This window comes from Aspergillus niger (genome assembly GCF_000002855.4).
Source record: "Aspergillus niger supercontig An14".
NCBI classification, from domain to species: Eukaryota; Fungi; Ascomycota; class Eurotiomycetes; order Eurotiales; family Aspergillaceae; genus Aspergillus; species Aspergillus niger.
Window position 1 is genome coordinate 391,307 of NT_166529.1, and position 25,662 is coordinate 416,968.

The window sequence follows — 25,662 nt, forward strand, 5'->3', positions numbered from 1 at the left end:
CCCCACCCCACCATCTCATCCCACCGCTTATCAGCCAGCCAGGAAGCCAGCTACATAGCCAGCTTATCGGGCGCGCTTGCGCTTCCGACGCCGGCGGATAGATAGTCAGATAGTCAGCCAAGCAGTGAGTGGAGCGGTCCCAGCTCATCTGCTGTTAGTAACAGCGGTGAAAGTAATGAGCTGGACTGATGTTTGCCGAGGAAGGAGGGGTAGCTACGTATCATGGAACTAGCTAGCTTATTTCATTAGGTAAACTGGTTATGCAGCAAGGGGTGAGTTGGTGGTCTGCTGTGGTACTTAAAACCGTGGCCGGTTCGCTCTCTGGATTATCGGTTCAATTATTCTACCCTTCACTTTATTGTAAAGACACATACATACACACAATTGTCTCAGAATCTAGCACAATGGTTGGACGACTTGCTGGAAAGAACGCTCTCGTTACTGGTGCTGCGGGGTATTTCTCTCTCTTTCCTCTTTCTCTTTCTCCTTCTGTGTCTGAATGGTTGCAATTGGGGTGGATATGTACAAAAGGAAGCAAGAAGCTGACAATACTATTTCCACATGCAGTGGCATCGGTCTCGAAACCACCATCCTCATGCTCCGCGAAGGCGCCTCCGTCCTGATGACCGATATCAGTGGCCCCGGGCTCGAAAAGGCCTTGAACAAAGTGAACGAGGTCGTGCCCGAACGCTCCGGTAAAGTGGAGACCCGCGTGGTCGATGTCTCCAAGGAAGCCGAGGTGGAAGCTGCCGTGGCGCATCTGGATGCCTGGGGTGGATTGGATGTGATTTTCAACAACGCGGGCATCATGCATGCCAAGGATGGCGACTCGGAGGAGACTCCCGAGGCTATCTGGGACTTGACCATGAACATCAACGTCAAGGGCGTGTGGTATGGATGCAAGCATGCGGTGAAGAGTCTGAGGAAGCATGGCAAGAAGAAGGGAAGTGTTATCAACACGGCCAGTATGGTCGCTTTGGTCGGTGCTGCTACGCCCCAGCTGGCGTATACCGCTAGTAAGGGGGCTGTGTTGGCTTTGACTCGCGAGTTGGCGATTGTGCATGCCAGGGAGGGTGAGTTTGCTGCTACTGCTGCCCTATTGTATTTGGTCTGGTGCTGATGATGATGATGCAGGCTTCCGGTTCAACTCGTTGTGTCCCGCTCCGCTTAAGTGAGTATATCCTCTCCGTGCATGCTGAGGACGAAGCTAATGAATACAGCACTCCCCTTCTGCAGGACTGGCTCGGTGATGACAAGGAGAAGCGCTTCCGTCGCGAGGTCCACTTCCCGACCGGTCGCTTCGGAGAGGCCATCGAACAGGCCCACGCTGTCGTCTTCCTGGCTAGCGATGAGAGCAGCTTCGTCAATGCCACTGATTTCGTCGTCGACGGTGGTCTGACCAAGGCGTATGTGACTCCTGAGGGTCCTGCCACCGAGGCCCCTAAGAACCTGGGTCAATAAGCGGCGACCCATGTCTGGTCAGGATGCTATGAGTGATGATTGTATGATAGACTGGTTGATTAGGCAAACGATATCCATATTTGATTCCGTTGCATGGCTCGACAGATGTTCCATGGACCTGCTTCGTCCAGCGGCATCTGCCACATGTGTTCCAGTATGAGTAGAGTCCTCTGCATGTTGCCGAGTCCAAACGTGTTCACCATGACGGTGAGCCGGCGGCGTAGACTATCCTGGTGTTCCGCATTGGATAAGCAAGACCCCACCACAGCAATCGGCCAACAGAGACCCGAGTTGATCCGCGCAGTCCCAGACAGCTGATCCAGATAAGACATTGCCTCTGCAATCGCAGTCTCGATCAGCCCCTGATACATGCCGTTCTCCGCCCGCGAGAACCCGCCTAGCGCGGTGTAGAGGTAAAGGAGCATCGCCTGCTGAAAGATCCGCCCTGCCAGAAATACCTCCGGGCTGACTGAGGCATACGGTGTCCATCGCATGATTTGCACTTGCAGCGAGCTGAACATGGCAATATCATCTGCAGTGGGCATGGCCGGTCGGCCATCGTGCATCATCCACTGCCGACCTAAGTCGAAGATGCAGGGGATCAGCAGCAACAACTCCAGCCAGCAACCACATAGATTACCCACGTATTCCGATTGCAGCAGCTGACGCGCCCGTTGTTCGAGGTCAAAGTTCAAGAATAGTTGAGTACTGACACGAGCATCGACCGAGATCATGCTCACGGCAGCAGTGTAGGTGTAGTATTCGATAACAAAGTCTTTCAAGTCTTTCGGTACCGCTGTATCGCTTTGTGAGAGCAGTCGAATCAAAAGAGAATTAGCAGCAGTCAGGTGGTCGAATATCGTGCCGTTCATATCGCCTTTGGCCGTCTGCTATAATCAGCCATGTTCAATGTCCTTGGAATGTAGGCGTACCTCAGTAAAGCACATCACCAACGCTCCTACCGTAAGCATGAGCGGATTTGACTCTTTCCCGTCAATAAATTCGGTGACTCCTTTTCGGAATAGTTGTAGGGCTGACGTGTAGTGTCTCTGAGCGACCTCGTCAGACTCCATGTGACAGCGAAACGCCCGGTGAGCAGCACTCTGCGTCAGAACCAGCTGAAGCAGAAGATCGCTGCTGAAAGCGAGTGGCACGATTTGAACCAAGAATGGATTGATAGGGGTAGACCCGTTCGCCATGCAGTCGGCTGTTGTTGCCAAATAGTGGCTCAACAGCTCATAAGAGTCAGGCCCATGGCCTGGGAACATGGACAAGCTCCGGGGGAGTAGATTGCTAACGGTGGCAGACGTTCCTAGGACTTGACTGCTGCCGATGGCAGGAATCTGAGCAAGATCCATCGAAATCGAGGGACATGGTGCAGAAGACGCGCGAGACGTGTCTTCTGGAGATTCCGACTCCCGTAGTATCTCCTCTGGGGAAGAAGGGGATGTAGAACGGGACTCGATCGAGCTGGACGTTTCCCGGTTCACGCTCATCTGGCGAGAGGGGCCCTCTTCGCCACCTGGACGATTTTGCTGATCATCATCTTCAGGCATGAAGGAGATATTGTTGGCCTTGGGTTGGCCCGGGATGATGGTCGGCCACTGGCAAGTGAGCTTATTTCGCACGCATCCCCCACAGACTGGTTTGGCTTCATCACATTTCTTCTTGCGGCGTCTGCAGGCCCAGCAACCGGTGCGGACGCGGACGATGGGGTCGGTACGCGGCCGTCTACTAGGCGGCATTGGTGTGAAATAGGGAGGCTTAGCGCTAGAGGATTGGGAGATTGGAGGGAATCGGTGCTAAGTTCAGAGCCATGGAGAGCGGATGGGAGAACAAGCGGAGACGGCGCGGGAAGCCGAAGATAATCCGGTGATTGGTTGGCGGGACCGAAGTGGAGATTCCATTGATTCAGCTTCATGGATGAGATGAGATTACAGCATTGTTCGGAGAAAGTGAGTATTATGCAAAGGCTGGCGAGAAAGGCGCAGCGGAGTATAGGTGGTGTTCTGACGAAGGTGAATTACCTCCTATCCAAATGGTCCGGATAGCTGCCATGCCAGATGCCAACTGGTTAATGGCGCCACCCACACAACAGAACCATCTTATATCTACTACAGACAACAAACAAGAATCTGAATATTCGTCTATCCGACAACTTATAAATACTCGAGACAATTCAATCACCATCCCGTCGGTCTCGGCCACACATCCACAATCGTCGATCCGTCCCCATCTCGACTCGAATCCACCACCAAATACCACCCGTACATGGCCCCGGTCACGCACGCATGATTCGGATAAATCCTCACAGTCTGGCCGACCTTGAGCGGAATTGCAGGTCCATCTCCTACTTCCCACGCGACAATTGCATGTTCTTGGCTGATCCGATCCACAATCAGTCGCGATGACCCCTTCTCGCGTCTCCAATCCCCAACCACGCCCCATCCCGGATACGACTTGCACGGCTCCCTCCCCAAAGCCAACGACCCAGCAGCCACCAAGGCCTCAGGTTTTGACCGCTCAGCATCATTATAAACGCTGCAAACCTCTGCTACTACCGAAATGCCAACCTCTTTCTCGGCGTCCCCAGTAGGATGGATGTTCGTGCCCAACTGCTGCATATCCAGAACGGGGTAGACACCCGCATGAAGCTCGACTTTGATCGACAACTCACCGTCTACATCCTTCTCATGCAACAAGTTCTTCAATCGCCTCGCCTCCTCATTCAGTTGTCCCTCCTCCTCAAGTAACTTCTTCACCACAACGACCTGCGGCGTGGCACCAACACTAACCACTAACTCCCTCCCCTTACCACCAGGCAAAGCGAACGAATCCTTGTTCTTCCGCAAGGCCTCCCGACACCCTGTGATCTCCTGCATCAAAAACCCCATCACCTCTTCTGGCGTATCACCCCCATAACTCAAACTGTTATGCGAGTAAACCCCCAGCAGAACCAACGTCCCCTCCCTCTCCCCCTCAATCACCTTCTCTATCAAGCCCCCCTTATTCAACATAGAAGGCGGGAGTCCCGCCCGATGATATCCCGAATCTACCTTGAGAAACACCGCTGCTGCATGGCCAGCCAGTTGCCGGAACTCAGTCAGATACTGTACCTGATCTGGATGATCGATCATGACAGAAATACTCCCCTCGCCTAATTCACGCGCTAACGCAGCCAACCTGGGAACTTGAGACGGCACAAGAGGTATGCCATAGAGAACATTGACCTTTCTTCCGCTTTCCCGCAGATCTTTAAAAAGTGGGAGAAGCGTCTCCCCTTCTAGAAGGGTGGAGATGACAAAGTTTGCGGGTATAGATTTGTCCTCCCCGGCTTGAAGACGGGCGACTTGGGGAGTCTGTCATCATATCAGTCATCACACACCCTTTGAATCAGGATGGTGTAAATGGAAGCGAAGGGTCCATACTTTGTGTGTCTTGACATGCGCTCGAAACCCCACATCCAATGCCTTCACAGCATCCAGCATGGATGCGCAATGGCGCTTGATGATGGCTACATCTAGGACAACGGCGGGTTTGGGGACGGAGCTGATGTCCTTGCCAATGTAGTAGCGTTGGAGGGATTCTTGGGAGGGTGGTGGTCTGGTTGGGAAATCCATAGTTAGATACTTCTTCTCTTCTGAACTGTGAACTGGTATTGTCGTTGTGGTAAGTAGAGTCAAATTGGAGACGTGTATAGATGGGTATGTCAGTTGAAGTTGACGACTTTCATTGAATCATCATGTGGGGCGAGTTCGGTGAGGGTGCGGGGGGAAGGTTTAGCCTGAAGTTTAGCCGTTGCTGCTTCTTATCCTCGTGAATGGATTTGATGTTTCATATCAATTCATCGCAGGACAATTGAAGCATAAATAGTACACCATTTCAAATGAATATCATGCAAAATGATCAAATGCATCAGTTCAATTCCAACTTCTGAAAGTGCAGTACAACAATGTCAGTCACGTAGTTTGCCAGATACTCCAGAAATATCCTCAATGATCCAACCAAAGTACTAAACGAAAACATGAGAGTAAGCGTTATTTCCAAGCACGAATGAGTGGCGATGGCTTTAAAAATCGACCGGAGCAGGATTTGAATGTCATCTTACGCCTGAGCACTCCGCCGGATCTTAGACACCGCAGATTATGCCTGGAATAATCAGAGCCTTGTTTCGCGTTGAGGGTTGTCACCGATTAATGCGACAGATCTTCAATATACTCCACTTTGCACTAGACGCGTTGCGGACGCAGAATCATCTAACCCGCCGAGTGAGACGCCTGTATCCTGTCAGGGAGCATCCAACCTAGTGTGCCTTTAGGTCTTGGATTCTCCGGATATCAATCACTCGGCTGTCCAGTAAACAACTTAGATTCTGAGTCGACAGACTCATATTTTATAACATCTCTTATCAGCTTATTCATGTAATCTGCGTTACTACAGCCGGGTGAATGCCTCCAGCCTCAATACATATAGTGGTTTTATCTGAGAATTTTCATTCATAAGCTGGACTCTGACCAGAATTTATATACTTGTTACGTGATTTGCTATATACTAGATCAAATCTCTAGTTATTAGCGACTGTTATCGATCTGTAGATAAAGGATATACAATGTTGAAAAGCCACCGGTTTCGCATTACGCAAATCCGTTTCACGAGAATTCGAAGAATCGACTGACATTCCACAACCGTGGATCTGTTTTGTCAGCCCGGTTTCTCTTCAAACCACGATCTCACTTTTTCGACAAATGACCGAGAGCTGTCCGGTTTTACAGGCAAGTCCCCCTGTTCTGCCTCCTGTTCCATCCCCCGTTCTATACGCGGGGTGGGGGATAAGTGCGTCCTTCGACGAATAAAACCAAATCTAGAAATAGCCCTCCTCCCAATAACTACATCGTACTCGTCCATATCCAAGACTAAGAAATTGGTGGTATAACTCTTGGCCTTTTGTCCAAAATGCCAGTCCACCTTAATTTGATATTGTGTCGTGAAGCTCGTTTGATTTACCGCATCATTGCGAAAGGGGACCAAGACCTTGGGCAAAACGAGTTGAAATGGGACCCCTAACTGAGTCGCAATACGGTAAGACATAAAACTGTCCTCAGACGTTGTGTCAAGGACAACACGCGCGCTTATCTTCTCCGAGCCTTCGGCAAAAAAATAGGCGAGTTGCGAGAAACCTCTTACCGGTTTCTGCCGAGAGGTGGTGGCCGAAGCTTTGGAAGATGCTTGCTGAGCGTCAGAATTCTTCTCAATGAGTTTAATCTTGCGAGACTCCATGGGTATCTCGAGCTTCTTGGTCTGCTCTCCATCATCTTCCTCTGTATTAGACGTCGAAGAAGAAAGACCTGACTCTGCATTTGCTTCACTCTTCTGTCCTCGAGACTCTATCTCATCCGCCTTTCTAAGTCCATCCAGTTCGTTTTGCCTCGATCCATCGGGATCAAGCTCATTTGAAGACGACACTTCTGAGCTGCAATCAAAATAAGCATTTTGCTGGAAATAGTCATCATACCATAACATCTTCTCGCAGGGAGGTCGTTCTATACTGGGATTTACTTGAATGTCATTCTTGATTAGCCAGTCGTAGACCTTTTCGGAGCTGTTGTAAATAATTTCATCACTCCCTCGTCCATTACTATCCGCCCATGGTAATGCTCGGAGAGAAAAAGAGTGGACCTCCGTGGCGATATGATTGAACAGCGCCTCTTTTTCCACTTCGACTCCGTCGTCATCTGGCCAATTGCAAAGTGAACAGCGTCGGATTGCTGAGGGCATTGTCTTTTTTGACAACTCAACCAGGACTGCAATATGTGCTGGTGGAATGGTGGCAGCATGAAAGGTCTCTGTATGTTGTACAAAGGCGTCCCTGTCAGAAAATTGAGACCCATCACCACATACAAAGCAGGTCCAATATGTCACACTGCTGTGATCCTTCAGCATATGCTGTCGCCAACTATCCTTTGTATTATAAAGAACATAAGGTTGATCACAACCAGCCAAAACACAGGTGTATGGGCTCAAATCATCTTCGATATGCTTCCTAATCTTTTGTTAGTGTGGCCGTGATTGGATTTGCGTCAAGAGTCTCACCTCCACCTGATATTCTCTGTCATTGTTACAGGGAGTGCTTCGCAGCAACAGGGACACCGAAAGAGCCGCGCATCATCTTTGAGTTGAGGTGGGCGCGGGTAATCTATATTGAGTGCTGTAGATGATACTGCGGAAGACGTGACGGATATAGCGTGGTCTAGATGTGGTAATTGAAAGCCATCGGACAATCTGGAGGCACTGGTTCCCGTAATTATTGTTTTATTGGCGTGCACTGGGCTATTACCCGAGGATTTAGGGCTAGGTTTCCTTTCGGGTGTCTCCTTCTGTGCTGATCCAGCTGGCTTCGATACAGGTGTATGTCGTACGCAGCCAACATCCAGACCCATGGCATGTTTTTGAGAATACAAAAAGCGATTTCGACGCTTTAGGTTACAGTGTACCAGCCGCAATTGTACTTCATCCAACTTTGATGGGTCTCTTTCTTGAGTACGACCCTTCAGTTGAAAGAGTAACATTCCGACAAGGTGGCCCTCCAGCTCCTGGTGCTCTGTTGCGTTGAACAGTTGGTCTGCCTTTTGCCACCGTGAGCGCCTTCCAGAGCGACGTATGGCAACCGCGACCCGGGAAAGTTGATCCAGCATCGACTCGATGTTATACATTGACTCATACAACAGATTTCCCGATGGTTTTCGCAGCTCGTGACGGTCCGTCGACTGGCTATCAGAGCTGGAATCATCGGACCATGGGGAAAACGACCGCCCCGGCTTTTCATGCTCAGAAGAGGCGAGGTCTTCCTCATCGTGATAACTGCGCGAAAAGCCTTGATTTCGACTCCGAATTGTGCAATCTTCAATCACGGTACTGAGAAGGCGCAATAAATTGACGATTACATCACGAGCTTCGGGCCTCGAGGCTAGTCTCCAGTCCAAAGAAGCTCGTCCTCGGGCGCAGGCTCCGGTACCTGATATCCATAAGTTCATATCCGCAAGGCGGTTTTCAGCCCATTCGTTTTCCATGAGTGTCGGGATTTTCAAACACTGCGTGAAAAGGTTGACGCACTGCTGTGCAACTTCTTTTATGTCCCCCTCCATGGCTGTCGAGTAATTCGATGCGTACGTGGTCGCTATGTGCCACGAGGGGATCTACTTATGTAAATAGAATCAGCTGAGGGGTTGCAGCCTCACTGGTTACACTGGCCTAATATTGATCCGACCCCGCTCCTCGTGCACGTCGCTTACTTGGGTACGATTAGGATGAACCAGTTCCTTCGCTCTTTCCTGTCTTTTTTCATGATATCTGTCCTTTCCCTATAGCTTTCCATAGAAATGGCACAGCAACCTACGTATATTCTCTCTCCCGACTTCCATTTCAAGCCAGGAACAGGCCCTATCGGATTAGGGAACATAATATCACACCCGCTACGACCACATCGAGCCCTGACAACTGTCGATGCGACAACACTAGAAAAAGTTTACCCACGGGTAGAAAGATTTACAGATTACGATCGAAGTATTGAACGACGAGACAGCCGCGATGTCTCGATGAGCTTGTGGACGGAGTTTCTGCAGACGGTATCTGGAGAGCTTTCGGGCGGACGGGGTAAGGATGTGCGGTCAAATTATACGATGGACCAACTCCAGACAGAATATTTTGTCACCGACCCTCCGCTTGAAGAGATCCAAGCACGTCTAAAAGCCCCTCGGGTTCAAGTTGTCACCAAAGCAGGCAGGATTCCTGGGTTTAGGACGCCTGTTTACATGGTTACGGGTCTCATGATAGCGAAAGGCTTTACCGCCAGTATGGAAAACACCAAGCGCCATAATGGGGAGATTAATGTTGGTGGCAATATTCCATCGCCGGGGATTCAGGTTGGCGCTGGAGCTAATCTCGCCAAATCTACCAGCACAGAAGAATCGGATACTTGGCGGGCGGGGGAGGACATAGTGTTTGCATATCAGCTTCTGAAAATAGAGGTCAAGGGTTGGAAAGGCGATAGAGTTAAATACGATGAGCTGAGGCACAAGGCCGCCTACTTGAGCAAAGATGATGATGACGAGACAGATGATGATGACGATGCTGTGGAAGAGATCATTATAAGCTCAGCTGATGCGAGCACTTTATCCAGTGATCATGACCAAGGGGGTATGACTGTGACAGAGGTTGGAGACGGGAATAGTCGAATCAGCTGTATTTATTCGATAACCGGGAGTGATCTCTGACTGATAGAGTATTCAGCTCACATAATTAAAGCCCCGATAACTTGCCGCCAATTTTTGCCCACCGGACATCCTCAGGAATGCCTATCAAGCCCCGTACCGTCAGGTACAAATAATCTGGCTGGAGCGTTTTAGAAGATATGGCCCTGAATATTGCAGTCATTCCCCGGCGTGTCCGGGCTAGACTTTTGGCGTCGTAGAATGGCTTCTCCGGAGGGTGAGAGCTGATGTATCCCAGAAGAGACCCTGCTATGCCGGCCGCTATGGCCGTAGCAATTGATGTTCCAGACCTATACTCTTCGCCATCGCAATTGGGCCACGCAGAGGGAACGTCTATGCCAAGGGTGCCGAAAACCACCGGTTCATCTTCGTGCTTAGGGGGGTTAAAGTCTGCAAACAGGCCGTTTGAATTCGTCGCCCGAATAGACATGACGGACTCGTGTCTGGCAGGGAACATTTCTCGGTCATTGGCCCCGTAATTTGACGCCGCTGCAAAGAAAAGAATGGAATCCTTGCGTTTGTATAGGGCTTCGCGAATTGCGTCACTGATACACGGCTGCTCCTCTGCAAAGCCGAACGACATGGAGATGAGGTCGGCTTCCCATTGTTCACTTGCCCAAGAAATCGCCTAAGCAAGTCAGCTAAGTGACAGTCAAAAACTTCATTGGATCACTAACTTCTGCAACTTTCTCGCTGGCACTTAAGAGTTGTTGGGGCCTTTTGGCAATGCGTGCTACATAGATATCAGCATCGGGGGCGCACTTCAGAACGAGAGACACCAAATGAGTGCCGTGTCCATGACAATCTTCGGGCTGAATGGAACCGTCAGCCCAGTCTTTCCAGCCTTTAAGACGTTCCATAACATCAGGTGAGAAGAAGAAGGGAGCGTTATCGTCGTATCCAGTGTCCAAAATCGCTATGCGTACACGCCGGGATAACCCGTGTAATCCCGCTGCTGGTGCAACTTGAGCTAGCTCCCTGTTAAACTCCTTTACATCTAATAGCCAATTGCTAGCATTTTTCTCACTTTCAGTGCGCTTTCTCCTGCGCTCTGGCGCTTTGCCTTTGTCAGAATTCACCGGTACAGTGGCTTCTTGAATCGCGGCGTCTTGAGAAAGTACATGGAGCGGGCCTATCTTTTCATAATTGTCGATCCATTTCGTGCCTTGTAGGAGGTTTTCAAGCGGAAATACAACTTTCTCGTATAAGATGTTTCTCCGCTGCTTGAGGTTTTGTTTCTGTTCAGAGGCAGATAAACTCTCAACACAAGGTGCCTGGTCGAATGTGCCGGGCTCCAAACAGTGGCATATTGAACTCTTATAGTCGGGATAGTCAAAATTCTTCCAGTGCTCTTCATCTCTTGCGTAATTGATGGCTGTGAGCAGTTCGGTATTCACCTCGGCAGCCAAGGGCCTCCCCTGCTCCTCACGCTTGGGAAGCGGAAACCCAAGACCTATCTCTACCAGCATAATACCAAGCGCTCTGATCCTTGGGTAGACATGGACCATCCCAGCAATCCTATATTGTTCGTAGCACAGCGGATCTTCATCGTTGAAATGCACTGATACATATGGTTTCCAGGTAAAAAGCTTACCACGGCCCCCATCTCCCGAACTATTACTTTCCCTCATAAATTGGATAGTCTCGCTTGTCCATCTTGTTCGCATCCAGTCTGTGTCATAGTACTGCCAGACTGAGTAAGCTATTATATAAGCTAGTACCAGCTTCATTCGTGCTGTGAGATAGTAGGTGCTGAGTATTTTGGCCAAAGATATCCCCGGGGTATGATCGACTACCTGCTTGTGAGGTCCAAAGCGATGATAAAGCTCCTGGTCTTCAATAGAGAGGCAAAGGCGCCAGCCTGTTGCTAGATCGAGCAGACGGCAGAATTGACCTTTGTCGGTTCGGTGCCTTCGTTTTGCAGTTGTTTTGCTGGCATGCTGATCATCATTTCCAACATCTTCATCCAGAAATCGGACGCACTTTTTGCTAGGGGTATGGTCGTTTGGCACAAGCAGCTCAACATCTTGCCAGTGAGTGAGCTGTGACTGGTCCCAGAAAGGCTTTGATGAGAATAGCATATCAAATTGCGCCAGATTGTTACTGGCCACTGATTGGGAAGGTGGCTGTAGCAGGAGACACACTAGGTGCCCTCTCTCCATTTGCCTACGCACTCCATTGCTCTGGCAAGTACAGCACATTTGCTCCCGTAGGACTCGATGAGCGAGCTCGTTGGCAAGATCGGACCGCTCTGGGCGAGCGAATCTTTTTCTAGAACTGAGATCCCCACTCTCATCGCGCCTAGTTGACTTGCGATTGCGCTCAATGAATTTTTGAACATGAGAAATGGCCACTTCGGCGTCACGAGGACACGACGTAAGCTGATCAAGTCCTCGTCGAATACTTTTCCGAGCCTTCTCATAAGATGTTACACCAGGAAGTGACCTTCCTATCGCTTCAAGGAGAGGGTAGCCATTTCTTGGTATATCCTTCGGCCACTATACTAAGCTTATCAGACTCCATTAATGTGAGATATAGTTTTCTGCTACACTTACATTGCACATAGCCTCCACATCTCGCAATAGCTTGGAAATTCGCAGCCGCAGTCGCCTCTCCTGGTCTAAGCCAGCCGTGTCGATGTAATTGGCGACGAGGAAGAGCTCAGCACCGAGACGCCCACATAATGGTCGCTTGGACTCAACACCCAGTAAAGACGCGATGTTGGCGACCTGGGCTATAGCAGTATAGGCAAAGTCTATCGGGTCCTCACTCGCCATTTCGTTTACGTTACGGTTCAGCATAGGTGACCATGGTAATGCGGGAGCACAAATGAGGCGGGCGAGCGATGCGGGGCAGACTCAGCTGATGATAGCGCGCGCCTATTCAGCGCGATCGCTGCAGATATGCCTTGTAAGCCTTCTTCACTAAATGCCCAAGCCCTCGACAAATTGCGAAGGACTCTCCGGTTGCTCGTCAGGGCAGTCCATTCTCATGATGAGCCTCGAGATCGGGTTTCTGATAAGTAGAAGCCCACGATGGCTTAGGATTTTGGGTGATTTTTTAGATATACATCCACCTCGGGGGCCTTAATCAATGATTACCTACTTTTTTGCAAAATTCGACCAGCGGAACTTGGTAACTTTAGGGCATCTCATGCCTCCTATAGTCTATCGCTCAACAACATCAAGTACCCATCAGCACCATCAACTAAACTACATCTACACCCTCCCCCTCAAAAACAACTTCCCCGGCCTCATCCACCTCATAAACCCCTGCACCCCAGCCATCCCAGCACCATTCCTCACCTCCCCTCCCTCCCTCACCCCTTTCACCTCCAACTCATAAAACTTCCACGACCTCAGAATCCACAAGCACACTGCCCCCAACACAAACATGCAAGCGACATACACCTGCGCACTCAAATACCCGGCCCCGCCCCCCGCCATACTGAGCGCAATCGCCTCGGCCACCAAGTTCGGCGCCACCAGCATCAAACACACCATTCCAAACGTCGACGGAAGACGATTCAGCCCCACCACATCAGTGAGTACAGGCGCAACAGTACCCCAGAAAGTGCCACAGACCATACCGCACAGCACAGCAAAGAGGAGAAGAAGCGCATATGAATGAGCAGGGATCCAGATAGCAAGACACAGGATGGCACACGACGCCGTCATCACCATGGAGATGGTGATGCGGCCGTAAGTGTCACTGATGTAGCCGACGACTGGACGGCCAAGGACAAGACCGAGGTTGAGGATAGCGCCGGCGACGGACCCCTGCTGCGGGGAGAGGCCAATGGAGGAGGCATAGTTGGGGAGAGAGTAGAGGAGGGTGATGTAGCCCAGGTCAGTGGAGATGCCCCAGACGATGACGAGGAGGACCTCGAAAGTGGCCGAGGTCGCGGTGGTTGAAGGTTCGTTGACGGGGTTGGGCGCGCGAGCGGGGCCGGTCTTTGAGGAGGAGGGAGGAGACGAGGTGGGAGCCCAGGGCGCAAAAAGCGAGGATGCGGTAGGTGGTTTGCACGCCCATGGTCTGGATGGCGCGGCCAGCGGCTAGGTTATATGCGAGGCCGCCGAGGCCAGCGCCGGAGGCGGCGATACCGCTGGAGAAGCTGCGTTTGGTGGAGAACCATTTGGGGAGGATGGAGGTGGCGGTTAGATAGATGAAGCCCATGCCGAAGCCGAAGGCAATGCCTTGGGTGAGCACGAGGTGCCAGACTTGGGTGGAGTAGGAGGCAGCGAAGAGACCGGTGAAGATGAGGGCTGTGCCGGTGAGGAGGGTGATAGTTGTGCCCAGTAATTCGTTGGATTTGGTGACGATGGGCCCGATCAAGAGGCACAGGGAGACTGAGAGGCCGCCGATGATTGCATAGTCTAGGTGGCTGGCGCCGGGGAAGGTTGAGTTGGAAAGGTAGTAGTCGAGGATTACACCCCAGGCGCTGTTGATGCCCCAGGTGTTTACGTTGATCATGAACACGCAGAATGTGCACACCCAGCCGTATCCGCCGTTGGGTGGTATGTCTTCCACTGTACTGATGTTGGTGGCATTCTCAAGGCTCTCGTTGCTATCAGCCTGGCCGGGCGGCTGTAGTTCGAAGTCATCTCTTACGGTGAGATGCTCGGTGCTGGGGTTCATTTTCAACTTTTCTTTGATGAGTTGAAGTGTACTTTTGTCTTGTTTTTCGGTTGGTTTGGTTGTGGAAGTCATGATGATAGTAGTGAGGGTTTATATGCCTGAGTCACGCTCACCCCGCCGTGACACGTCCGCCTGCAGACAAAGGCAGAAACTTGGAGATGTGTGAAAACCCGATCCGGGGCAGACTGTAGCTTGACGTTGGGCTTCAAAACATGATAGACAAGGCCAGTAGATCAATTGATTTATTGCATTAGTATATTACATATCAGATTCGGGGGTCCACATTCCATTCAATATCCTCCCGTCCAACTATGTCGACGCGTAATCTACTCGGAAATACCGGACTCGACCTTGCCATTCTTCTGCTGAACGGTTAGAGTTTTCGATAGATAAGAGGCAAGGGGAGTGGAGTGTCTTACCAGGGTACGGCTGTACTTCACACCGACATTGTTTCCGCTGCGGGAGTCGTAGGGGAAAGGGGTGGTGTAGTTGAAGGTAGCAGTCAGGCCCTTGTAGGTCTTCTTGACAGTAGAGAGAATTCCTTTGCCAGCGGAGCAGCTAGCATCAGTTGTAGGAACAGGCCAGCCAGCATAGTACTCGCTGTAGTCATCGTCGGACAGAGGACCCCAGTGAGTCTCGTTCATGAAAAGGTTGCTCGTGTCAACATCGTAGTTGACATAGCCGGTCTTCTCGGCCAGCCAGCTGAACAGGTTCGCACCGCAATCCCAGCGACCCAGGGAGGGAAGACCCCAGTTCGCGGACAGGGAAGCGATGACGGAATAGTGGGTGTAGAAGGTGTCATCCTTAGTGCCCAGGAGATCATCCGGGACGGCACCGCCGAGAAGGAAAGTATAGATGTTGTTACCAATCTCATAGGTGCCAGTCTCATCAAAGGTGAGCATAATAAGAGTGTCCTTGGTGAAGTAATCGTTTTCGAGAAGTTCGCTCAGGAAGCTCCAGGTCCAGGCACCGGAAACGGTGATGTTGGTGTCGTGGCCATCATTGGTCATGTTCGGGGTGATGAACATGTACTGGGGAAGACGGTGGTTCTCCAGATCATCGTAGAAGCTGCTGAAGTTCTTGATCTGGCGCAGACGGAGAGCATCCTCGGTGACCGAGTCGAACAAAATCAAAGGGTTGTGCTTGCGGACATAGTCGTTGGCACCGCTCTCGGGGTAGCGGTAGCCCTGGTATCCAGGGTAGGGGAGGCCTTCCTGGTATTCACCCCAGGCAATGTTCTTGGTGTCGAACAAATCGGCAATGGTAGACACGTTGGACGGAATCTGATGGAAGTCATCATTGTCCATGCCGAAAGTGTCACCAGCAGCGGATGCACAGTAGTTCGGCTCCGAAGGGTGAGTGACGGCCCAGAAGTTGCTCAGAAGGAGACCCTTCTTGGCCAGCTCCGCCAGATGTTCGTTGGCAGCAGCAGTATCATAATCCTGTCAAGAATGGCATGTCAGCTGTGGCTTAATCACTACATATACAACATGCAACAGCTCGAGACATACGGTGTTCTCCAACCAGATGTTCACGAAGCGGTTGAACGAGGTTCCCTTGACATTTGAGACCGGAGAGTAAGGCTGCACAGTAGCCTGTGCAGCACGAATCTCAGCCAAGGAGGGGTATTCCTCCGTGGTGGTCTGGGCCAGGGCCAGAGAAAGGCCCCCGAGGAGGGTCACGAGGGACTGCTTGGTGAACATGATGCCCTAGAAATCAGCAGACGAAGGCTGAAAGGAAAAGAGGGATCTGGCGGTAATATCCAAAGAGAGGCACACCAGACAAAAGAAAGTTTAGAATGATATCGGGCTGCTGAGGACATTCTTATATTTTTTCCTGACGGCTGCTGCGAACTCTATACCGGTCCATCACGCGCGTGGTTATCCGTGCCGCAACTATTCTAGCCCGGAGCAATTTAATCAATCAATTGCGATTGGACAGGCTTGCCTAACCGATGATGCCGGCATACAAGACCCCACAGAATCTGCGTCGCCATGGTGGAACGTTATCGGCTGGCTTTCGTGCATAGCAGGATTGCAGATGACACCGTCTGGTGAGATGCTCTGCACGTTGCAAGGCGATTGTCGCTGACTGGCCGACAGGGAAATGCCCGCTAAGGCCTAGTTTGGCAAGGGGGAAGCTTAGACAGCATAATGTGACATTCTATTGGCCAATGGTTCGACCACTCAGCCAGTGGGGAGCACGGGACTCCTCGTCCCTGGCACGTGCCTGCAATGCCTTCCGCCAGCGGATGGTTTGGCACATCGTCTTTCAGTCCAAAAGGCTCGCTTGCGATGGGACTGCAGTAGTCCATCTTATGTGGAGAATCCATCACGATGAGTCTGCAGTGCGTGGCTGTCGTACACAACTGACGGGCGCGCTAGGAACTTGCCGGGCTACTGGGTACAATACGGAAAGTGAAATACTACTGGTGGTTCTGAATAACAGGTTGAACTCCATTAGTCGTTGCTCTCATTATTTTGCTGTAGTCAACTCTATCGATCTATATACCTTGTTGACCTGTCTGGTCATACCTGCGTAGCATGTAAATCCATCGGCATCATACATTCTATCCCCCATCCAGTCTCCGCTTAAGCAAAGAACTTGGCCTCACCCTCCTTCAGCTTGCCAGCACCAACCAGTCTCTTGACCTCTTCGGCGTACACGTTCTTGACGGCAGCAGCGTCCTTGCCAGCGGCGCTAAGGCGTCCAGCCAGACCAGCAAGCTCCTCAGCATCGATCTTGCTGATGACGAGGTCAACGTCGCCCAGCACGGAGTCAACCTGAGCAGCGGAGGGCTCGCCACCCTCGCCAAAGTAGTTGACGTCCTTGACAGAGCCCTTGAGGACACGCTTGTTCTTCTTGGCGGCGTTCTTAGCAGCCTCCTTGGCCTTCTTGTTCTGCTCACGCTCGGCCTTGGCAGCCTCCTCGGCGTCCTTCTTGCGCTGCTCCTCCTCCAGGCGGGCCTTCTCCTTCTCCTCGGCCAGACGCTTGATCTCAGCCTCCTTCTCGAGACGCTTGCGGTCCTTATCGGCACGGGCAGCCTTACGGAACTTCTTGATACGCTCGTCACCAGCGGCGCAGTCGTCCACAAGGTGGCGGAGACGGGTAGTGTCCTCGGTCTTGCGCTTGCGGCGGGCGTTGGCGTTCTTCTTCTCCATGTGACGCTTCTGGTCACGGTTCTCGTTGTCATCCGGCACATCCTCGTCCAGGTACTCAAAGGTACGCCAGCTGTCGAAGTCGTACCAGAAGTTGTAGAAGGTCTCGACCTCCTCCTGGGTGCTGTTCTCGTCACCCAGCTGGGGCACAGGCTGGATCTTGGAGAAACGGGCCTCGGACTCGAAGACAGGGCGCCAGAGCTTGAAGAAGTTGCCCTTGGCAGCCTCCTTCTTGGTGGGGGGCTCGACATCGGCGGCCTCGTCTACGGAGTCGAACTGACGACGCTTAGTGGGGTCCAGGAGAACCTCAGTAGCCTTCTGGATACACTTGAAGAAGCTGTCGTTCTCGTCGCGATCACCCATGGCGGCCTTCTTGTCGGGGTGGTGGCGGAGGACCTTCTTGCGGTGGGCGCGCTTGATCTGCTCGGGGGTGGCACGCCAGCGGTACTTGGACAGACCGAGGACCTGGTAGTGATCTTGGCTCTGTAATGTGTAAGAATCATGCCAGTATCAGTGACCCTGGTAATGCATACCTTCCAGTCCTTGGCATCTCTGGAGAGCATCATAGGGTCCTCATCCTCAGAGATGTCATCATCCTCCTCATCCTCAGTGCTCTTCACATTCTGCTGAGCCTGGATTCTCTCATCCTCGGAGAAGGTACGGTGGTGACGCTTCTGGAGGGTTGTTAGCAATGAGCCATTATCGCACTAGACCTGTGGCTGGACACATACTCTGCGAGCGTGGGCCAGGAAGTGAGGGCCAACGGGCTCAAGGTTCCTCTGGGTGGCAGCGGAGACGGTGCCAACGGCCTTGAAGTCCTTATCGGCACTCCAGCCAGAAGGCAGGGAGGGAAGAGTAACGTTGATGGTCTGAACGGTAGCCATGGTCAAGAACAGAGCCACGCGGGGTGATTTGAGGGGAGAATGGGAAGAGTGAGAAGCGCCCAACGGAGTGTTTGAGCAAAAAGACAAAGTGCTTTTCCATTTTTTTCTGCCCCGACTTGCCGCCGCCCGGTGGGCCAATCAAACCTTGGATGTTTCGGAGGTCATCGAAAGTCATGGACTGCCGCAGGGAACGACGGCCAGATTGCAACCTTTTCGCTTGTTGATTAGATCTTCTTCTTATATATCTTTGTTGTTTTGGTTGTAAATCTATATTAAGGCTTCTTCTTTTAGAGAGTGACGAGCTGCATTCGCCTGACGACCATTTTCTTTATCACCAGACCACCCGCTACTATCGCAGTACGCCACCCCAAAAGACGCAGTTTACAAGGAGACAACTTCTCAAAGTGAAGATAACAGGTCCAATTCCTTGATAGATCCCACTATTCAACTACATAATGGCCTCCCAAACCGCCCTTTCCGCACGCAGTGCTTACCGCCAACTCCTCCGCGCTACCCGTATTGCCTTCCAGGGTCAGTCGCCGCCTCAAGAGCCATAGGTCTGTTCAAGGCTAACCATTCTCTACATGCAGATGATGTCCGTGTTATGATTGCTGCGCGTCAAGAGGCTCGCCGCAATTTCGACAGTCACCGCCGCGAAGGCATTGATACTCCGATGCAGATCAACCATGCGCTCGAAGTGGCGAACATTCTCAGACACAACATTGTCCAGGGTGTACGGGAACAAGACGATGAGAATGCCAAGTGGGGTGAGTAGCTATCAGAGGATTTATATTATGGCTGAGTATATGACGCTGACTGGGGTTCCCATTAGAACTCCGCATTCATGACGACATCGAGCGCGGCGATAACGACACCATCAGAGTCAAGGGAAAGACTGTCAAGGTGGATAAGGCATGCTCGTCATAGAGGGAGGTTTCCCGTTGTGGAATCTGACCGTCTGGAAGCCTATGCGTGGGTGAAAGGATGACTGCAGACTATGGCATTTGCAGATTGTATTATAGTATACCCAAACTTTTCTCTCTCCTTCCGGCGTCTCTTTGGGGGTATTTTATGGTTTAATCACAATGTAGAAAATATACACAACAACGCCCGCTCGCGAACAGACATAAGACCTCCTTGTTCCCGGACCCCGTAGAAAACAAGCCAAAATGCAAGTCGAAATGCAGATCAATCACCAGACAAACTGGAGTACTGGACCTCTCCAGCGCCCGGGGGTGGGGCGACAGCATAACTCCGTTGTTTTTGCTCTTTGCCAATCTCCTCTCCGGCAGCTGTGATGGCCTTCTTTCCAGAATCGGCTCCCCGCGGGCCTGCCGCCTGCCGACCTTCCCGCGCATTCTTCAAGCGTTCCTCCCGATCCATGTTATCCAACGGCTTGGGCTTACCCCAGCGAACGCGCAGAGGGCAGCCCTGGATGACAGCCCGACCCTGGCACTGCTTGGCAGCCGCCTCAGCACCTTCCCGAGTGGCGAAGTTGACGAATGCAGAGTGAGCACGGTGGGAGCAAATGAGCGACCGCAACTGTCCAAACTGTGTGAAGAAAGTCCGCAGCGTGTGTTCTGGAAGATCGTCCTCGACACCAGTAACAAAGAGCGATGTGATATTCGGGTCCGCGGGCGGTAGGATATCTTCTGCCGATGGGGGGACCTGAGCGGCGCTAGGGAATGGTCGGCCACCACGACCACCACGCATACCTCCTCGTCCTCTACCCGGAAGTGGCGTTCCCCTCCTGCTTTCGCTCGTCCGAATGGGCCCCGGACCATTCCCGTAACGGCTGTGTACAACCGGTGCGTCGCTGGGCCCTGCACTCGCGCCCTCCTCGTCTTGGGGTGCGGCCTCTATCTGGCGGGGCTTCCTGTAGTAGGGTTCACTGTTGGCGAGTCTCCGAAGCAGCTCCCGAGCTTTCTCGTCCGTCTTCTCGTATTCCTCCACCGCGCCACGCCCCTCTTCGATCTCCTTCTCGTGACCTTGTGCGTAGTATTCGCGGTTGATGGTGCTTTCGGGACCTGGAGCGACCATCTTCAAAGCAGCATCACGAACGACGATCGGCAGCCCGAAGGACAGATCCAGCATACAGCATTGACAGCAGTTCTTCAACCGCGCGCAGGTCAAGCAGATGGCAGTACGCTTCTGGCGCGCGGTGCGGTCGGCTTTCCAGCGGAAGATGGTGAAAGGACGCGTGCACTGGGTATCTGTTAGTGTCATATGTTTGTGTGATTGAGGATAGGGTTGCCTACAATCTTGCATTCTGCGCCATGGTCTTCCTTGAGCATCTGAACGTAAGGATTGTCGGGCAGGCAGTTCTCGCACACGGAGGGGAAGTCAGTGGTCTCCCATCCGGACCGGTTCAGATCCTGCTTGATCTGTGGAGGAGGCATGTTGTCGTTATATGGATCAGCTGCGCTTCCACACAGAAACGCGAAGCCCTGCGGAGATGGTGCGGCGAAGTTGAGCGTTGTCGGTAGCAAGAACTGGATTATCGATAGTCGTAGTGGCGCATTTGTGGCTGAGGTGTGGCTATCATGACATAAGCATTCCTAGTCACGTGATATTACTGCAGGCTCTTGCATCGCATGCATGAGATGAAACAACCCGAGTGGTCATTCAGGTATTTGCGCAAGGAGGGTAGTTATCTCATTGAGGTGTGTGACCCTCAAACATACAGGGTCCGAAATGAAACCTTGCGGTCCAGGCCCTGATCCTGCGATATCAAACATGATGGCATAGCCTCCCTCTGTGCGACCTGCGGATCCAGTGATGCCTGGTGGAATACGCACTGGATACGCGATACGCGATACGCAGCTCCCCGATACAGCCAGGAACGCCCTGGTCAACTGCCTAGAGCGGCTTAGCGCGTGTCCACCGTCACGCTCGGAAACAACTTTTTCCCGGCCAGAACCCCAGGATGCCTGTTCGGGCCTAGCCCCCCGCCGTCTGGTTGGCTGGCCAGCGGCACAGCGGTGATTGGCTGGGGAAATGTCAAAGTCAGTCGTAATTCCGCCTCCCCTTTCTTTCGGACGATCGCATTAACTGCTGCGTTGGCCTCGCTTGCTTCTTCGTATCCTTTCGTTTTCCTCTTCCTTCACTTCTGTCTGCCTGTCTGGCCTTTCTTCATTTCTCAGGATCGTGTTTGTGGTTATAAAACTGCCTCAATCGCCTCTCCAAGTCGCCGTCTCCGAACCACTTACTCCGGACACCTGTGCTTCTTGACCGATCCACCCCTTTTTATCCCACTTTAATTTCCATTTGCTGTCAACAATGGCTCCCGCAGCTCTCGAACAGGAGAACCATGCGCGTGATGCGGAGTTCAACCGCGTTCTCCATGGAAAGTCCGCTGAAGCTCAGGGTGGTTTCGCTGCCATGCGCAACAAGGATGCTGCCGCTCAGAAGGCTGCTGTCGACGAGTACTTCAAGCACTGGGACAACAAGAGCGCTGAGGAAGAGACTGAAGAGATCCGTGCGGTACGTTTGCGACTCTCTCCTTTTCGATATTAAATCTCAGCCTTGTACTAATATTTTGACGTTCTAGGCCCGTCGCGCCGAGTATGCCACCTTGACCAGACAGTACGTGCTGCCATTAGGACCCAATCCATGACTTTGGCCTTATATACTGACTCGAAGTCTCCATAGCTACTACAACCTTGCGACGGACTTCTACGAGTATGGATGGGGTACCTCCTTCCACTTCTGCCGTTTCTCCCCTGGCGAAGGCTTCCAGCAGGCCATCGCTCGCCACGAACACTACCTCGCTCATCAGATCGGCATCAAGTCCGGAATGAAGGTTCTCGATGTTGGCTGCGGTGTCGGAGGCCCTGCCCGTGAAATTGTCAAGTTCACCGACGCCAATGTTGTCGGTCTGAACAACAACGACTACCAGATCCAGCGTGCTACGCGCTATGCTGAGCGTGAGGGTCTGGCCCACAAGCTGACCTTCGAGAAGGGAGATTTCATGCAGATGAAGTTCGAGGACAACACCTTCGACGCTGTTTACGCAATTGAGGCTACCTGCCACGCTCCCGAGCTCGAGGGTGTCTACAAGGAAATCTTCCGTGTCCTGAAGCCCGGTGGTGTTTTCGGTGTCTACGAATGGTTGATGACTGAAGAATACGACAACAACAACGCCGAGCACCGCAAGATCCGTCTTGGTATCGAGCAGGGTGACGGTATCTCCAACATGGTCAAGGTCTCCGAGGGCCTTGACGCCATGAAGGGGGCCGGTTTCGAGCTCGTCCACAACGAGGATTTGGCCGACCGCCCCGACACCATCCCTTGGTACTACCCCTTGGCCGGTTCCTTCAAGCACTTGACCTCCCCCTGGGACTTCTTCACGATCGCCCGCATGACCTGGTGGGGCCGTGGCATTGCCCACCGCTTCGTCGGCGCCATGGAGAAGGTCGGTCTTTTCCCTAAGGGCTCTCAGAAGACTGCCGACAGCTTGGCCCTGGCTGGTGACTGCCTTGTTGCCGGTGGTGAGAAGAAGCTGTTCACTCCCATGTACCTCATGGTTGGCCGCAAGCCCGAGTAAGCGGTTTCACCAAAAAAAGCTTGCATTATGCGATAACGCCTGTACAAATTGTTCTGGGACAGCATCCTATTGCATAGACAGCACGGCGGTCTATGTTCTTTAATATCCGGGTTTTCTTTTCCTTTATATTTCCCTATGTTTCATTTCCTTTCTTGTGTGTCATTATATTGCATACCGCCGCGGGATGCTTTGTTTTCGTTAGTGCGTTTGCTCTTTCCCCCTCTGTTACTTTTCCCATCTCATGTCCTGCCCATACGGGAATGGGCAGTGTACGATCTCACTGCTGAGTATTATGTGCCGATGGTGATGATTCCATTCTGTTGCTTGTCATTTGTTGTTCAGAATAGATTTAATAGCGAGTATCAGGAATAACGAGTCTCAAAATTACCCATTTCACACACTTCTCCTATCAACACCGTAAATATAAATCAGTCTCATCTTTCTTTGAGCACTACCTCCAATGACCTTCTACCGAGCCACTTCAATCTCCTTCGCCTCCGCTCCCTCCTTCTCCTTCTCATCCAAGAACTCCTCCGCCACGGGATTAGCATGACTAACCACCGCATCCTTGCCATCGAAGAGCAGCGCAATCTGCTCCAGACTCGGTCCTTTAGTCTGAACATATATCAAAATGTTAGCCACCACCATAATTTCCAGCCAAATCATGTGTGTGTATATATAGATATAGATATAAAGGACATGAGAAGGACAGAATGAACACTAACCTCAATAAAGAAGAAATACACCACCACAAACTCAACGATAATCCACCCTACATAGAAGAAATAATACTTCCATGCGAACGCATCGATTCCCAGCGGATTTACATATGTGTTGAATGCCCCGGTGGCGCCAGTGACGAGCCAGAAAAGGGCAATGCCTTTGGCGCGGATAGAGTAGGGGAGGATTTCGACGACTGCGTTTCAGTCAGCCATTGCAGTTAACCGGTATTCGGTTCCATCTTGTATGAGGCTTTATGTCCAAGAAGGGACCAAAAAGGGCATTGAGGTAAATACTAACCATATAGCATCATTGCACCCGTCCAACCAAGATTATGTACTCCATTGTATATGTAGATAAAAGCGACAGTGGCATACGATGCAGACTGACTACCCGTTTCGACAAATACGCCCGTACAGGCTGTTATGAGTGCAAAGACAAGCCAGATGAGTCCCATGGACCAGAGCAGGAGGGGCCTACGGCCCACTCGGCCTGGGAGGAAGGCGAAGGCCAGCGCGCAGGCGAAACTGAACATTTGGCTTGTTGCTGTGATTAGGGTCGTGTCGACTTCGCGGGTTATCCCGGCGGATTTGAGCATGCTGCTGAGGTAGTAGCTTATTAGGCCGTTGCCGGACCATTGTTTGCAGATTCCTGGTTTTTTTGGTATTAGATGATGGTGGTGATTGGTTTGGGGGTACATGGACTCACCACACCATATGAGGATGAATGAACGCCATCTGTTCCCGCGGGAGTTGATCAGTTCTTTCCAAGAGGTCTTCTTGGCCGCGATCTCGAGCTCAATGGTTTCTTTCATTTCTTGATATTCCTGTTGCACGACGATGTCTTGAGCGTCGCCGTTGCCGTGGTATTTGGCTAGGATGGCGAGGGCAGCTTGTTCACGGCCGCGGCTGATGAGCCAGCGGGGGGATCTGTGGTTGTTAGTGATTGGATGAGATCACTGCTTGGTCTGACTTACTCTGGAAGAACGAATGCTCCAATTACTTGGATTATTGAAGGAAGCGCTTGGAAGACGGTGGGAATGCGCCATGCCCTAGCTTTGATAAGGATGAGGAAGTATGGTCTCGGGCAGTTGGGCATACCATGCATTTGCAAGTCGGAATGTTCCAAATGTAATCCACGCTGCGATGATTGAACCAGCGCTGTATGTAGTGTTCGACATGGACGTTGCTGTCGCTCGATGGGCTGGGTAGGCTAATTCGCCCATCCACACTGGCCCGATCGCAGCCACTACTACACCCCCCATGCCTAGAAGCAAGCGAGCTGCGATGAACAGACCAGCACTGGAGGCGCCGGTAGCCATGCCAGTACCGGCAAGGCACAGGATCGCACCGAAGAAGAGGCAGTATCTTCGTCCGAGCCTGTCGGAGATGAAGGAGATGAAGACGACGCCGACGATATTTCCTGAACTTATAGTCAGACTAAGTTAGAGGTCGCTGGGGTCAGTGTACTGTCTGACCTATCCAGTACATCGCACTCATGGCTCCCAGCAGGCTGCCATGAGGGTGATTGAAATCTGTATCGCATGGTCAGTCAACCGGACTAGCTGCAAAGTCAATACTTGACATGCCCTCCTGCCAAACATTCAGCTCCTGCACATTATTGATCAAAGAAGCATCGTATCCTTGAGTGAACTCGCTGAACATGAGGAAGAACAGCATCAAGTTCAGCTTTCGTAGACCAGTGTCCTTCCACCATGGCCCTTGTTTGTTGCTCACCACCGTGGTGTCCTCAAGCGCTCTACGGTCGACGGGCTTCCGCGCACCAACTGCCATGATGAAGTCGGGTTGATTCGATAGTACCCCCTAGTACTGCCGCCAACTCCCATCAAGGAGATATATACGGAGTCTGTAGCGAAGGATCCTGAGGCATGTCTTGCCTAAGCAAGATAAGCATGCCCAGGCTATTACCCGGGGCCAAAACCTGGGGGAACTGCGGGGCTGATCGTGCAGATCCCTCCCCAAGGTTGC

At 51.9% G+C, this 25,662-nt stretch overlaps 13 protein-coding genes across 13 annotated transcripts; 4 read left to right on the forward strand and 9 right to left on the reverse strand.

Moving 5' to 3' along the window:
* Positions 1-404: 404 nt before the first annotated feature.
* An14g01480 (uncharacterized protein) lies at positions 405-1,461 on the forward strand (the record flags this gene model as incomplete). The annotated part of the gene is made up of 3 exons (XM_059744069.1): positions 405-454; positions 568-1,108; positions 1,201-1,461. 3 exons carry the CDS (start codon positions 405-407, stop codon positions 1,459-1,461), a joined length of 852 nt encoding a protein of 283 aa, XP_059604592.1.
* Positions 1,462-1,520: 59 nt separating this feature from the next.
* An14g01490 (uncharacterized protein) lies at positions 1,521-3,206 on the reverse strand (the record flags this gene model as incomplete). Its single annotated transcript, XM_001400739.1, has 2 exons — positions 1,521-2,348; positions 2,394-3,206. 2 exons carry the CDS (start codon positions 3,204-3,206, stop codon positions 1,521-1,523), a joined length of 1,641 nt encoding a protein of 546 aa, XP_001400776.1.
* A 438-nt stretch (positions 3,207-3,644) lies between these two features.
* Positions 3,645-5,081, reverse strand: An14g01500 (uncharacterized protein; the record flags this gene model as incomplete). Its single annotated transcript, XM_001400740.1, has 2 exons — positions 3,645-4,820; positions 4,890-5,081. 2 exons carry the CDS (start codon positions 5,079-5,081, stop codon positions 3,645-3,647), a joined length of 1,368 nt encoding a protein of 455 aa, XP_001400777.1.
* Positions 5,082-6,162: 1,081 nt separating this feature from the next.
* Positions 6,163-8,603, reverse strand: An14g01510 (uncharacterized protein; the record flags this gene model as incomplete). Its single annotated transcript, XM_059744070.1, has 2 exons — positions 6,163-7,501; positions 7,552-8,603. The coding sequence occupies 2 exons, from the start codon at positions 8,601-8,603 to the stop codon at positions 6,163-6,165; spliced, it is 2,391 nt and encodes a 796-aa protein (XP_059604593.1).
* A 234-nt stretch (positions 8,604-8,837) lies between these two features.
* On the forward strand, positions 8,838-9,731 carry An14g01520 (uncharacterized protein; the record flags this gene model as incomplete). Its single annotated transcript, XM_059744071.1, has 1 exon — positions 8,838-9,731. The coding sequence occupies one exon, from the start codon at positions 8,838-8,840 to the stop codon at positions 9,729-9,731; it is 894 nt and encodes a 297-aa protein (XP_059604594.1).
* A 71-nt stretch (positions 9,732-9,802) lies between these two features.
* An14g01530 (uncharacterized protein) lies at positions 9,803-12,505 on the reverse strand (the record flags this gene model as incomplete). Its single annotated transcript, XM_059744072.1, has 4 exons — positions 9,803-9,849; positions 9,915-10,356; positions 10,406-12,226; positions 12,284-12,505. 4 exons carry the CDS (start codon positions 12,503-12,505, stop codon positions 9,803-9,805), a joined length of 2,532 nt encoding a protein of 843 aa, XP_059604595.1.
* A 441-nt stretch (positions 12,506-12,946) lies between these two features.
* An14g01540 (uncharacterized protein) lies at positions 12,947-14,366 on the reverse strand (the record flags this gene model as incomplete). The annotated part of the gene is given in 1 exon segment (XM_059744073.1): positions 12,947-14,366. A coding segment is annotated over 1 exon segment (1,420 nt), but the record flags the coding sequence as incomplete, so codon positions are not given.
* A 326-nt stretch (positions 14,367-14,692) lies between these two features.
* On the reverse strand, positions 14,693-16,069 carry An14g01550 (uncharacterized protein; the record flags this gene model as incomplete). Its single annotated transcript, XM_001400745.3, has 3 exons — positions 14,693-14,728; positions 14,786-15,808; positions 15,878-16,069. 3 exons carry the CDS (start codon positions 16,067-16,069, stop codon positions 14,693-14,695), a joined length of 1,251 nt encoding a protein of 416 aa, XP_001400782.1.
* An 888-nt stretch (positions 16,070-16,957) lies between these two features.
* On the reverse strand, positions 16,958-18,408 carry An14g01560 (uncharacterized protein; the record flags this gene model as incomplete). Its single annotated transcript, XM_001400746.3, has 3 exons — positions 16,958-18,007; positions 18,058-18,198; positions 18,256-18,408. 3 exons carry the CDS (start codon positions 18,406-18,408, stop codon positions 16,958-16,960), a joined length of 1,344 nt encoding a protein of 447 aa, XP_001400783.1.
* A 455-nt stretch (positions 18,409-18,863) lies between these two features.
* Positions 18,864-19,335, forward strand: An14g01570 (uncharacterized protein; the record flags this gene model as incomplete). Its single annotated transcript, XM_001400747.1, has 3 exons — positions 18,864-18,939; positions 18,999-19,175; positions 19,241-19,335. 3 exons carry the CDS (start codon positions 18,864-18,866, stop codon positions 19,333-19,335), a joined length of 348 nt encoding a protein of 115 aa, XP_001400784.1.
* A 261-nt stretch (positions 19,336-19,596) lies between these two features.
* Positions 19,597-20,807, reverse strand: An14g01580 (uncharacterized protein; the record flags this gene model as incomplete). The annotated part of the gene is made up of 2 exons (XM_001400748.3): positions 19,597-20,613; positions 20,667-20,807. The coding sequence occupies 2 exons, from the start codon at positions 20,805-20,807 to the stop codon at positions 19,597-19,599; spliced, it is 1,158 nt and encodes a 385-aa protein (XP_001400785.1).
* Positions 20,808-21,687: 880 nt separating this feature from the next.
* On the forward strand, positions 21,688-22,954 carry An14g01590 (uncharacterized protein; the record flags this gene model as incomplete). The annotated part of the gene is made up of 3 exons (XM_001400749.3): positions 21,688-21,891; positions 21,959-21,993; positions 22,060-22,954. 3 exons carry the CDS (start codon positions 21,688-21,690, stop codon positions 22,952-22,954), a joined length of 1,134 nt encoding a protein of 377 aa, XP_001400786.1.
* Positions 22,955-23,422: 468 nt separating this feature from the next.
* On the reverse strand, positions 23,423-25,467 carry An14g01600 (uncharacterized protein; the record flags this gene model as incomplete). Its single annotated transcript, XM_059744075.1, has 7 exons — positions 23,423-23,569; positions 23,680-23,870; positions 23,975-24,325; positions 24,383-24,603; positions 24,651-24,725; positions 24,775-25,096; positions 25,236-25,467. 7 exons carry the CDS (start codon positions 25,465-25,467, stop codon positions 23,423-23,425), a joined length of 1,539 nt encoding a protein of 512 aa, XP_059604597.1.
* Positions 25,468-25,662: the final 195 nt, after the last annotated feature.